The sequence below is a fragment of the Scylla paramamosain genome, chromosome 47, assembly GCF_035594125.1.
Source record: "Scylla paramamosain isolate STU-SP2022 chromosome 47, ASM3559412v1, whole genome shotgun sequence".
NCBI classification, from domain to species: Eukaryota; Metazoa; Arthropoda; class Malacostraca; order Decapoda; family Portunidae; genus Scylla; species Scylla paramamosain.
The window spans coordinates 2443597-2456875 of NC_087197.1; the positions used below are offsets into that span (position 1 = coordinate 2443597).

General features: G+C 47.4%; 1 protein-coding gene across 7 annotated transcripts in view; it reads left to right on the forward strand.

Annotated features, from left to right (window-relative positions):
• LOC135094896 (transport and Golgi organization protein 6 homolog) overlaps positions 1–13279 on the forward strand; it is a 16474-nt gene continuing 3195 nt past the window's right edge. For 2 of the 7 annotated variants that reach the window (XM_063995382.1, XM_063995386.1), the window contains exons 1-8: positions 7121–7313; positions 7865–8015; positions 8298–8460; positions 8772–8966; positions 9334–9537; positions 9797–10033; positions 10204–12234; positions 12782–12932. In XM_063995382.1, the coding sequence (XP_063851452.1) occupies positions 7268–7313; positions 7865–8015; positions 8298–8460; positions 8772–8966; positions 9334–9537; positions 9797–10033; positions 10204–12234; positions 12782–12932 (3178 nt within the window). In that variant the 5' untranslated portion in view covers positions 7121–7267. Of the gene's footprint in view, positions 176–2992; positions 3092–3283; positions 6586–7120; positions 7314–7864; positions 8016–8297; positions 8461–8771; positions 8967–9333; positions 9538–9796; positions 10034–10203; positions 12235–12781; positions 12933–13279 lie in introns of those variants that run through there. The other 5 variants (XM_063995385.1, XM_063995383.1, XM_063995384.1 and 2 more) reach the window with 5 other exon arrangements.

Consider the following 13279-nt stretch of genomic DNA (forward strand, 5'->3'; position numbering starts at 1 on the left):
CCTCTGAGGGAATGTAAACAAACAAGATGGCGGGGCACATGCCGGGGGGAGGAATCTGACAGCTGAGAACGGGGTGCTGCACGGCTGTCACGGGGCACTCAGGACGCCCTTATACTACCACCCTGCCATCCTGCCACCCCATCACCCTGCCAGGTACACTACAACGTAATATAAAGTAAGATAAACCAGAAACAAACCCTGAAATAATATCACCTTTTTTTTTCTCTCTTTTTTACCCAAAGAGAGAAAAATACTGACGGAAATATAATGAAATACAATCTTCCTCCTAATAACACTATAGAGACTTGGGGGGATTAAAATGGAGGCTGTAGGGTTATTAGAACATCGTAAACTAGAGCGGGGATCGAACCAGCGGGGAAAGACTCAAGGGAAAGCGGGTTTACCTCTGTGCCACTGCCGAGGTAATCATTAAAGATGGAGGGGAGTTTGTGTTTTATCAATTTTCATGCGTTTGTTTTATTTGTTTCATTTATTTTGTGTTTTATTTATTGATGTACTTATTGTTATTTTTATTTATTTTATTTGTATTTATTTTTTTCCTGTTTCCCACTTTTATAGGAATTTGTCTTCAGTAGGCCTTTTTTTTTTATATTTGGTTTATTTATCTATTTATTTTGTTTAACCCTTCATTCATTCCCTAGTGTTTTATTCTATTCTATCTTGTTTTGCTTTTTTTATCGTATTTATTTATTTTACCTACTTATTCATTCATTTATTTTTGTTGACTTGTTTATTTATTTATCTACAGATCTATTTATTTATTTTTTAGAGTCACTTTTAGCCCTCGTGTTGCCTCTATAGCCAGACTGCTCGTAATTAATATAGTTCAACAAAAACAACAAGTACACACGTAAAGAAAAAAAAAAAAGAAGAAAGAAAAGAAAAAAAACACGATCATTTAATATTGAAGCAAAGGATATTCGAATCTTTACACACACACACACACACACACATAAACACACACACACACACAAACACTTTCTCTCATCGCCGCAGTGTTGCATCTCTTGCTATCGTCTACTGCTATTTTCACACTAACTGCTCTCCTGATCTTGCTAACTCCATGCCTCCCCTCCTCCCACCACCTCGCTGCACAACACTTTCTTCTTTCTCTCACCGCTATTCCATCCACCTCCCTAATGCAAGAGTTAACAAGTATTCTCCCTCATTCATCGCTCTCTCTGGTTAGGTTAGGTTAGGTTAGGAACTCCCTGCCTGCTTCTGTATTTCCCCCTTCCTGTGACTTCAACTCTTTCAGCAGGGAGGTTTCAAGACACTTATCCTCCAGTTTTGAATGATGCTTTTGATGTTTTTAAAGGACTAGCACCTCAATGGACCTTTTTTTTTTCTTTTCATTTTTTTCCCCTTTTGTTGTCCCTGGATGACGCCCCCCTCTTATATAAACAACAACACACATAGATAGATAAATAGATAAGCAGATAGACAGATGGACACTCCCCTCCCACACACACACACGCACACACACACGCACACACGCACACACACCCCCACTGCTATATTACGAGCAAGGAAAGAACACACAGATAAAGCAGCAGATTGGCAGGATAAGATAACAGCACGAGGGCCAGAGTGTAGCCGCGTGACTCCCCCACACTTGTCACATGACGCGGGGCACTGAGCCAGGGCCGCCAATTGCTGGAAAGGTCATTGTGGCCCGGACTGACTCAGGCTTGAAGTTCCTAATCTTTTCTTTATTTCCGTGTCACATTGTCGTCCTGTCATCTCACTCTCTCAGTCTGTACGCCCGCGCCACCACGCCTCCTCCGCTTGTCACGTTCTCAGCACAAGCAGTGTTTGAAATAGTCATATTTTTAGTTTCCTTTCGTTGATTTTAATTTATTTTTCTTTATCATGTTCTTGTGTACGTTAACCCTTTCACTGCTGTTTGGTACACCTTCCCTTCACTCACTCTAAGGCTTGTTTACTTGCTCTACAGCCACCTCCAGTCTTTAAAATGGGTAGAAATTGCAAAATATATCCTTTTCATCACTTTCTTTATCGTAGGTGCTTTTAAAAGGTTCACTGCATTGGTGGTGGTGGTGGTGGTGGTGGTGGTGGTGGTGATTTCGTATCAAAGTGAAAGGGTTGAGGTCTTTATCTTGTCATATCTCTTGTCATTCCCTCAGCTCAAGCCTTCAGCCTCTTCACACCGTTCACTTAAGCGCTTGTCAATGTTTCTGACCCCGCTGCAATTCCGGTGGACTTAAAGGGTTGTAGCGCTGCACTCCACCTCTCTCTCTCGTGGAGGTCCCAAGGGGTGATACAGTGAGCGACACACCCCTACAAGTCCCTGGTACCTATGAGGAGTCCTTCAGTGTCCTTCTCTCTCTCTCTCTCTCTCTCTCTCTCTCTCTCTCTCTCTCTCTCTCTCTCTCTCTCTCTCTCTCACTTAAGTTTTCGTTAGTTCATCCCATTTTCTTTATATAATTCACATTTGTAGTTTTAACCTGCCATCTTTTGCTGCCTTGAACGTCTCACAGCGGCGCCTTATGACCACGATGTTGCGGCGCCGTCAGATCAGTCAGTTGTCCCTTCACCTCCCTCTGTTTCTCCACCACATTCAATACTTCATCAGTCACCCGTGGCCTCCCCCCTCCCCCTCCCCCTCTTCAGTCACCGGTAGGACTGTCTGGGCCCCCCTCCATGTTGCCCCAAGAGCGTTCCCCCCCTCTCCCTGTCTGGCCTCATCACTGTGTCCTCCATCAACTTCTCCCACGCCTAAATTCTATCTCAACAGCGGACCTCTCTCTCTCTCTCTCTCTCTCTCTCTCTCTCTCTCTCGATTATTTTTTTTTATTTCTTTCTTGAAATTGACTGATTAAAATGTTTCTATTATAATTTCCTCCTCCTCCTCCTCCTCCTCCTCCTCCTCCTCCTCCTCCTCCTCCTCCTCCTCCTCCTCCTCCTTATCATCATCATCCTCTTCCTCGTCCTCCTCCTCCTCCTGCAGATGCTCCCGAGTACCTTCCTGCTGGAGGTGGTGGTGGGGGAGCTGTCACTCTCCCCCCACCTCCCCCACCCTGTCACCTCCCCCACTGTGTGCGTCCAGGTGAGTGTGTGTGTGTGTGTGTGTGTGTGTGTGTGTGTGTGTGTGTGTGTGTGTGATTGTAATAATGGTAATAATAATGATGATAATGAGAGTAGTAATAACAACAACAACAACAACAACAACAACAAACTATACTTTCTCACCACCATCACCTTCACTGCCACCACCACCACCACCACCACCCTCCCACAGGTGCGCAGCGGGCCCCCCCTGGTCATCCCCTACCTGCCCCCGTCCTTCAGCACCACCTTTGGCCAGCCTCAGACACAACCCAGTCAGTTCAGGTTTCAGCGGGGCAAGTCCTGCATTTTCTCGGCTCCTCGGCACCCCTTTGTCGCTTCCGAGGGGGCCAAGGTGAAGGTGGAGGTGGTGTGTAGTGCCAGTGGCGGCGTGGGGGTCCAGGGTGCCTTGGTTGGGTGCCACGAGGGCCGGTTAGTGCCACAGGGTGAGTCTACAATGCATATGGGTCTCAGAGGCACATTATCGCTTCAAGGGAGAGACAGGGAGAGTGTTGGTGCTATCTCCCTCTCTATCTCCCTTAAATGTCTAGGCGTGGAGGTCCCAGGGGGTGACACAGTGAGCCACACACCCCTAGAAGTCCCCGGTACCTATGAGGAGTCCTTCAGTGTCCTGCAGGATGCACAGGTTCCTTATGAAAATCTTCCTGCGTCAGAGAGGATAGCACTCAAGATAGCCAGCCTCCAGGACCCTGCCAGCTTCCAAGGCCCTATGCGAGCTGCCCTGGGGGAGTGGCAGGATCTCCAGGCCCCTAGGTGGGAAGGGGAGTTGGCCCAACCCTCTCCTATCCTGTACCTAGGCAGGGATGCGGAGGGCGAGAGGATCTGGGAGGAGAAGATGGCTTTGATGGGCCAGGCGACGGAGACACAGGAGCAAGGAGTGGTGGGCAGTGAGATGGGCGAGCGGCTGGATGGTGGGCAGGACACGGATAGCGACACACCATCCAGTAGAAGCATCCACACATCCACACGACCAACAACACGTACAAGGAAGGCCAAACATCCACATCGTTCACCAATAAACATGAGGAGACAGCCACACAAGCACACCCAATCATACTCGCCATCATCTCGGCCCCACGGATGGCTTAGATCCACCCCGCTGGCTCCACAATCCACCGCCAAGCCACCACGCCTCAACCGCACGCACCTTCTCCGCCTTGCCGCCTCGAACGCACAGCTGGAGCGTAATCTGAAGGCCGAAGTGGAGCGGAGGGTGAAGAATCGAGTGAGGGACTTGGAAGGCGACTTTCTTAACCTGATTGGAAAGTTGGCAAAAAAACGAAACTGCAGGATGAACTATGGCACTCCAGGGTCTGCTGAAGCCACACGCCCACGCCTCAAGAGTGTGGGGTGCCAGACGGACAGTGCCACGGAGACCAGGGTGCCAGGGAGTGGGATGAATGAAGGCTGTGTATCCCCGCAGTCGCCATTAGTGCCGCGCCAAATGGAGGCCTCGCTGTATGACATTTCACCGCACCGCCACACTTCACCGCACCGCCACACACCACCGCACCGCCACACTTCACCGCACCGCCACACACCACCGCCACCACAAACTCACTCCCCTCACCACTCCTGCGAAACGAAAGGCACGCAAACGAACACAAAGCACGCACCCACTAACGCACTTAACGTAACAAAGAAAACGGAGGCAGAATTTGCAGCTAACACGCCTCCTGACAAACATACACTGACAGAATCTTCTCGCAGCACGTTTACTGACGGCTCTAGGCACAAACCAAAGGACTCAGGGGTAGTAGAACCACTTCCTGACACACTGGGGGCAGAACCTTCAACTGACCCACGAACAGAGAGACCAAGGGAAGCTGCTGAGACCCATAAACAGAATACTAGACTCCTATTGGGCGACATACCGAAGAATCTAACTTACGTGATTGGTCCAGACGGGGAGAGAGTGTACCAGTATGCAGAGGTGGAGGAAGTGACAGGGGGACATGACAGGAGACAGATGAGAGATGGAGACACGGGACGAGGGGAAGGAGTGGTGAGAGAGGAGGAGAGAGACAGAAGAAGGGAAAGAGGAGGAAGAGAAGGAAAAGAGGAGGCTGGAGATAGAAGACACAGAGGAAGAGGAGAGAAACAAAGAGAGAGAAGACAAGAAAGAAGCAGAAGGGAGGAGGAAGACAGTGAGAGAGAACTAGAAAGAAGAAATTATAGATTACCACACACCTCCACCTCCTCCTCCTCCTCCTCCTCCTCCTCCTCCTCCTCCACCCCACCTCCAGAACCCCCCAGGACCCCAAGGCCCCCGCAGCACCCCTTCCTCACCACGGGGGATGAGCAGCTCTTGAGGGAACCATCGCAAGACACCTGGGGCCTCACTTACACCATACATCCTGCAGAACAACACTCATCCACACCCACACGCAAATCCACACCATCCACGCATCTCAGCAGCCCCTCTGTGGATGCGAGTGGCAGTGGAGAAGTGGAGGAGAATGTGGAGGAAGTTTCAAGTGCATCCAGTCTCTCTAATGAAGTGTTTCGTGAGATTTTTAAAGGTCGTAAGGCGGACCTCCTCTCTGCCATCGCTAGCAGTCCACCACAATCAGTTGGTGAGTCCCTACTGAGTCCACCCGCCAGCGGATCACACTCACAGCCAGGTGGAGTAATGGACGACTCCCCAGGCTCCACCTCCCCCGCCTCCAGCCACTCCAGAATGCAGAAAAGCACAGCAAATGAAGACGTGTGCCAGACCAAGGCTTCCCGGATTCACAAGGCTAGTGGTGGTGCTCATAGCGGCAGTATTAATGGCACCAGCAGCCCTCCCAGTGCCAGTGCCAGGTCTTCAGCTACCAGTATAAGTGACATTAGTGCCAGAATCGCGGCGCTGCTCGTGGCACGGAAGATTGAGGTGCCAAGGCTTAACACGGAGTCTGTCAGTTCATATGTACCGTCTGATCAGCCAGGCACTCTCTCTTCCATGTCTGATATCCTTGTCTCCTCCTCCTCCTCCTCCTCCTCCTCCTCCGGGTGACTGATGTGCTGGGTGTGGTGGTGGTGGTGGTGGTGGTGGTGGTGGTGAAGTCTTTGTGTGCTGGTGATGTGTTTAGCTACCTCCAGGATTATGAAAACTGTCTTGAAACTTCATTAACTGCCACTACAGCCTGTTAAACTGTTATTAGTCTTGTTAATCCATAGAACCACGGAAGCTCTCTTGAAAAACCTTATCACCTTCCACCACAGCCTGTCAAACTGTCACTGGTCTTAAATCATCAGTAGAACCATGAAAACACAATTGCAAAAACTTAATACCCTCCATTAGAGCCTGTCAAACTATCACTGGCCTCGTTAGACTATAGAACCATTAAAGCATCCTTGAAAACCCAATTAACTTCACCGGAGCCTGTCAGAAGCCCAGACAAGACATTAAAACGCTTGAAAATGCCGTCCATAGATAGCTAGATCAAATAAATACAGTGAAATGATTGAAATAAAAAATATATACACTTATTCACTTTATTTGTTTTCAGCCATATTATAAGTTAAAATAGACCCTTTAATTCTCATAGATCCTATTAAATTTGCCTTTGTCAGTCCGTTAGAATAGAAATGTAGGGGATTGCTGAAGTAGCCAAGGCTTAAAAGGAGGAGGAAAAAGTAAGAAAAATAATAATAAATTATTAAATTGTGTGATAGTTGATTTAAGCAGTTTAAATTTCGCGCACATTTTTTTTTTTTTTCTCATAAGTAGGCAAACTACTTAACAAGACACTAATTGGTAATAGTTTATTTATATGTTTATTTTATTTATTTTTTTTTATCAGCGATTCAGTACCTTGTTGGCAACAGTATAAAGAATAAGCTAGGACTTTATAGTAAGCCTCCTTTTGTTCTTAATTAATCTTTGTAATATTTTTACCTGCTTGAAAAAAAAAACAATATACAAAAGAATATAAAGAAAAATAGACATTAATAACAGTATGATTGAACTTAATAATATCAAGGAAATTTCTAAACGTAAATGAATGTTTACAATAGTGATCTGTAATGTAAAGTTGTTATAGTCACATGTCGAGTAAAGGAAGGAGAGCGGGAGCCAGGAAGGGAAGCTGTCTTTTTTACCTCTTCTCCGTTCGTGGCAGGTGACCGCAGTGTGTGTCAGCAGAGCTAAGCAGCTGCCAGTGGTGCAGGGATGGAGCACCAGCTGTACAAATGTGTGGAGCAGCTGGCCAGGCTGGGTGAGGCAACACTGTTTTTATTTACTTTTCCCCGGTACATCCAAAGTATTGCCACCTGAACACTTGTGCTGTAGTTATGTATGTGTGCTGCTGTGAGGGGGAGATATTTACATTGAAGTTAAGGACATTTTTATCGTTATTTTTTTATTTTATTTTTTTTTATTTCCGTTTATTTGTTTCTTAACTTATTGTGATTATCATCCTCTTGGCTTCCCATTCCTCTTTACCTTACCACATTTATTTGTTTACTTGTTTATTTATTTATATATTTACCTCTCCATTCATTTTATATATATTTTTTCGTCTTATTCTGTTTTATTTATTCATGTTCATGTATTTATTGATTTATTTCTCCTCCTCCTCCTCCTCCTCCTCCTCCTCCTCCTCCTCCTCCTCCTCCTCCTCCTCCTCCTCCTCCTCCTCCTCCTCCTCCTTTACTAATTTTTTCCTTATCACATTCTTTAATTTCTCTATGTCCATGTATTTATTATGACTTACTATTTCACCTCTTCCTCCTCCTGTCTTCCTAACCTAACCTCCACAATCCACAGGCACCGCAGAGCACACCACCACAGAGAGTGCCGCTGTGGTGCTGGCGGCGGTGAAGGAGTGCCTAGCGGGTGTGGATGAGGGGGGCCGTGTGCTGGCCACCGCAACACACCTGCTGGCCAGTGTGGATGTGTGTGTCAGGGAGGATGTCAGGTGTGTGTTTAGGGTGTTGTGTGTGTGTGTGTGTGTGTGTGTGTGTGTGTGTGTGTGTATTGAAGATTTCTCGTAGATGTTAATATCTTATAGTAAGTTGTGAGAGAGAGAGAGAGAGAGAGAGAATCATTTAACTTTAACGGAATAATAATAATAATAATAATAATAATAATAATAATAATAATAATAATAATAATAATAGAAGAAAACTGAAATTTCATCACTATACTACCTAATTAATCATTGCTGCCACAACCACCACCACCGCCACCACCACCACAGGCTGCAGTGTGGGTGTGTGGCCGTCTCTCTCCTCCACCACCTGGCACAGCTCCTGGGGACCTTGGAGGGAGTGCCAGCCCTCACACCTGTCCGGGGGAGGGGTGGGGGTGACCCGGATGCCCCTCCACCTCCCCCTCACCTCCTCAGCCTCCAGCAGACCCAAGTATGATTAATTTTTATTCATTTGTATTCATTTTTATTCATTGTATTAGTTTTATTTTATTTTCTGTATTTTTTTCATTTTTGTTAATTTTTTTTTTATTTTTATTCAATTGTATTCATTTTTATTCATTATTTGTTCATTTTTATTCATTTTTATTCACTTATATTCATTTTTATTCATTTTCATTTCCTCAAGTATTCCAAATAACTTTAAATGTTTACCTTCAACACTCAGACTCATTAACAACACACCACCACCACCACCACCACCACCCACCCCCCCTAACTTAACCAAACCTAACCCTTCAACAGATAGTGGCCGCTGCAGCACGCCTGGCCCTGTACACAGCAGTCCTGGCCGGCATGGACCAGGAGGCGGCGTGCTTCGTCAAGATGAGTCTGGCCCGAGCTAAATTCATCCTTGGTCCGTCACTCCTTGAGGTGCCACAGGGAAGCCGGCACTCACTCCTGGCTGGCACTGTGAGACTGCTGGTGCCCGTGGTCAAGGTGCGGCACTGTCTAAGGAGCCCTGGTGGTCTTACTTGTGGCACTGGTATTTGGTGCCCCTGTGTTGTTGTGTGTGATTGGTTTTCATCTGGTAGTAGTAGCAGTGGTGGTGGTGGTGGTGGTGGTGGTGGTGGTGGTGGTGGTGGTCAAGCTATGGCACTGTCTGAGGGGCCCTGGTGGTGTTACTTGTGGCACTAGTGTTTGGTGCCCCTGTGGGGTTGTGTGTGATTGGTGTTGTGTCTGGTGGTAGTAGTAGTGGTGGTGGTGGTGGTAGTGGTGGTGGTGTTGTGTTGTTGTTGTTGATAATGCAATTTTCCCCTTAGCATCCACACTCAAAAGTACAGAAGTGTCTCATGGCCTTCCCCAGCACGACTCTCTGGGCACCGGGATCCGACAGACGTGCTTCCCTGAGGTGTTGAGTGCCCTGCTGTGCCTGTGCTTCTGCCCTGCCTCCACCAGTCACCACCCACAGGACACCGCCTTCTTCAGGACACAGCTGGAGGCACTCACGGCTGCCACAGACTCCAGCGTCACCCTCCGCCACCTCCTGCTGCTCATGGGACTGGCACAGGTGACAGGGGAGAATGAGAGGGAGGGGGTGGGAGGAAGGATTTTTCTTTTTCTTTCTTTCTTTTTCTTCTTCTTTTTTTATCTTTCTGTGATTGGTTAAGTTTAAGTGTGTGTGTGTTAGAGAGATGGGTTTTGTTATCACCTGTTTCTGAAATTGATTTAAGTTTGTGTGTGTGTGTGTGTGTGTGTGTGTGTGTGTAGTATCAGTAGTAGTGGGTGGCTTGGACAAACCTGCAACCTCCCCATATCTCTTTCCTCAGGGTGGCAACAGTAGCAACACCAGCAGCAGTAGTGGCAGAGGGTGGCTTGGACGCACCTGCAACTCACTGGTGGTGCGTCGCTACCTGATGGTGGACGGAGGTTTGCAGGTGGTGGTGGGTGCCGGATTGACTCTCTGTGACGGCCAGGATGTGCGTCGCTGCCAGGCTGTTGCGGCGCTCATTGCTCACGCCCGCACACCTGACCTCGCCTCTTTCTATGCATCCGTGGCCCCTCAGGTGTGTTTGTGTGTTTGTGTGTTTGGTAGTTTGTCTTTTGGGTTTGCTTGAGTTGGTATATTGTATCTGTTCCTTTATTGTTGCTTCTTTTCTCCTGCTGTTCATGTTCATAAAGGTTAGGGGGTTTTAATGTTTATATTTGACATGTGACCCATGTTCTCCTGCCTCAGGTGGTGGCCATGCTGGATGCCGCCCCCCAGCTAGCCCCGGAGGTGGTGAGGGTGGTGGTGCTGGTGGCCGGGGAGTTGGCTGAGCGTAGCCCCTCCCTGGCCACTCAGCACCTGGGCCAGCCACTTCTGCAACCCCTCACACTCACCACTCAGCCTCACACACCACAGGAGTGCAGCGGGGCCAGCCTGACGCAGTGTGTGGCCAGACTGCACACACTCATGATAGACACAGCCCCTCCTACTCCTGCCCTGGCCAGGTTACTCCAGCCTGCTCTCAGTCCTCTGCTGGTCATTGCCACCATGTCTGTCACACACCTGCGTTTACCTGCCCGGCACCTCATTACCAAGTACCTGAGTCACCTGGCTGGGGAAGACATGGTTGGTACACTTGTTAGCCTGGCTGGTCTTGTCCAGATGTCTTCCATTCCGCCCGTCAATCCTGATCTGGCCCTGGTGCTTGACGAGGCTGGTGGAGTGAAGGTGGAGGCACAGTCTGGCCCTGCCAATGCTTTGGAGGAGGATGAGGCAACGGCCAGCTGTCTGTCGGGTATCCTGGAGGATCTGGGCCAACCTAGTACTGTCCTGGCATTCTACAAGAAGCTGGTGAAGTTCCTTGACTTTAAGGAGACGCAGGATCACGGGACGGTTCCATCCCTGCTAACGGAGGCTGACAGGGTGGCCAGGCAGTTTGAGAGGGCGAGGCGGGTTGCTGTGTGTGTCACCCTCCTGTCCTGCCTGGCCGAGAGTGAGAAGCTAACGGGCGACCTCTTCCAGGATCTCTCAGCTGCTGGGCCAGTGGTGGACGGCCTCCTGAGGGCCAGCTGCCAGGACTGTCTGGACGAGGGACTGAAGGACATACAGGTTTCCCTCGCAGCAAATGTCCTCATCCTGGTGACCTGCTACGTGAGCGACCGCAGCCTAAGGAAGGACATGACCTCAGGGGACTGGGCGGGACTCAAGGCGCTGCTCCCGACACTTGAGATGACTGAGGAGTGCCTGGAGGACGAGGGGGTGTGTCTGATGGCTTCCCAGTTACGGCATATGGTTGCTACACACGGAGTTTTCAAGGCTGATGTGAAGGCTGGCTCCCAAACACAGGGCAGGGCTGGGGAGGCAAAGGGAGGAGGGAAGCTCAACTCTGCCACAAAACACAGTAAGGGGGTCAAGGAGACGCAAGGCAGGAATGACAAGGAGAGTGAAGTGATAGGAAGAGTAGCAGTGAAAGCTGAGAACACTGCAACAAAACACACTGGGGAAAGGATCAGTCAGACACAAGACAGTGCTGGTGCTGGTCAGAGGAGGCAAGGGATAGAAGTAGAAATGAAAACTGAGGATTACAAGGACAATGTGGGAGAAAGTGAACCTGAGCAGGGAACACCAGAGAGAAGACAGGAAGAAGTGAAGGAGGGGGAGGTAAAGCAGTACATGAGTGAAGAGAAAGTGAAAGAAGAACAGAGGAAGGAGGAGATAAAGGAAGAAATGAGTGATGTAATAAAAATAAAAGAGGAAGAGGTGGAGAGACACCAAGAAACAAGCAAAACAACAAAAGCAGGAGGGAGACAAGAACCAAACACAAACACAAAACAAGACGACGACAACAAAACACAAAAGAAACATGACGAAAAAGGAGAAAAAACGAACGACAGAGAAAGGAAAAACAAAAAAATGGAAAACGTCACAGAGGAGGAGGAAACAGGAAACACAAACAGCAACACAAGAACCAAAGCAAAACACAAACAAGAGAAAAGTGAAAAAAGTGAGAAAGAAAACAAGAACATTACAGAGAAGCAGAAAAAGGACACCGACACATTTGAAACCGCCATGGAGGACCTGATGAGCCCCCTGCTGCCCATACGAGGCCACGGCATCCTCGCGCTGGCCAAGCTGGTGGAGGAGAGGGACGGCACGGCACTCCAGCACGGCACTCAGCTCCTGGCACTCTTCCAACGGCACCTTAGGGAAGAGGACTCGTATTTGTACCTAATGGCTGTGCGGGGCTTGGCGGCTCTCTGCGACGTGCTGCCAGAGAAAGTGAGTGTCGCTGATTGTGTTTGTTGTGGTATGGGTTTTGTGCATGTGTGTGTGTGTGTGTTTGATTATTTGTTTATTTATTTTATTTATTAATTTGTTTTATGCTATTTTTTGTTAAGGGGTTTTGTGTGTGTGTGTGTGTGTGTGTGTGTGTGTGTGTGTGTGTGTGTTCTTTGTCATCATTTTTATTTTTTGTGTTTATTTATATATGTATTTTCATTTGTTTAATTTATTTTATTTATATATATATTGTTATATTTTTATGGAATTTTTCTGTGTATGCTTGTGTATGCATTGTATTTATGTATTATTGTTACTATTTATTTTTTTGTTTATTGTATTGTTTATTTATTTATTTATTTATTTATGTATTTATTTATTCATTTAATTATTTATTTATTTATTATTATTATTATTATTTTATTTTATTTATTTATTTATTTTTTTTTTTTATCATAATATGAGGAGATGTGACCTGCCCAAGCTCCTGGCAATGTGTAGCCATGACTCTATCCCTCCCTCATGAAGCCCCCCACACTCCCTGCAGGTGGTGGGAGTGCTGACGCAGGAGTTCAGCGTGGGGCGGCGCAGCACAGAAGACAGGGCAAAGCTGGCCGAGAGTCTGAGTCGTGCTGCCCGTCGCCTCGGCCCGCTGCTGCCACACTACAGGGACCACTTCATCAATGCCTTCTTATCAGGTGTGGTGGTGGTGGTGTGTGTGGGTGTGTCTGTGTGTGTGTGTGTGTGTGTGTGTGTGTGTGTGTGTGTGTGTGTGTGTGTGTGTGTGAAAGAGAAAGAGCATTGCATGTTTTTTTGTTATTTGTTTTTGTTTATTGTTTTTTCCTGTAGTTGATTCGAGTGTTCATGTGCGTGTCTGTGTGTACGTGTTCTTTATTTGATTTTTTATTCATTTTTTTATCTATTTATTTATTTTATTTATTATTTTTTTTTTTTTTTTACCTCTTATTTTGTTTCATATTTATTATTTCTTTGTTGTCTTTTGTGAGGTTTTGTTGTAGTAGTGGCAGAAGCAGCAGCATAACCA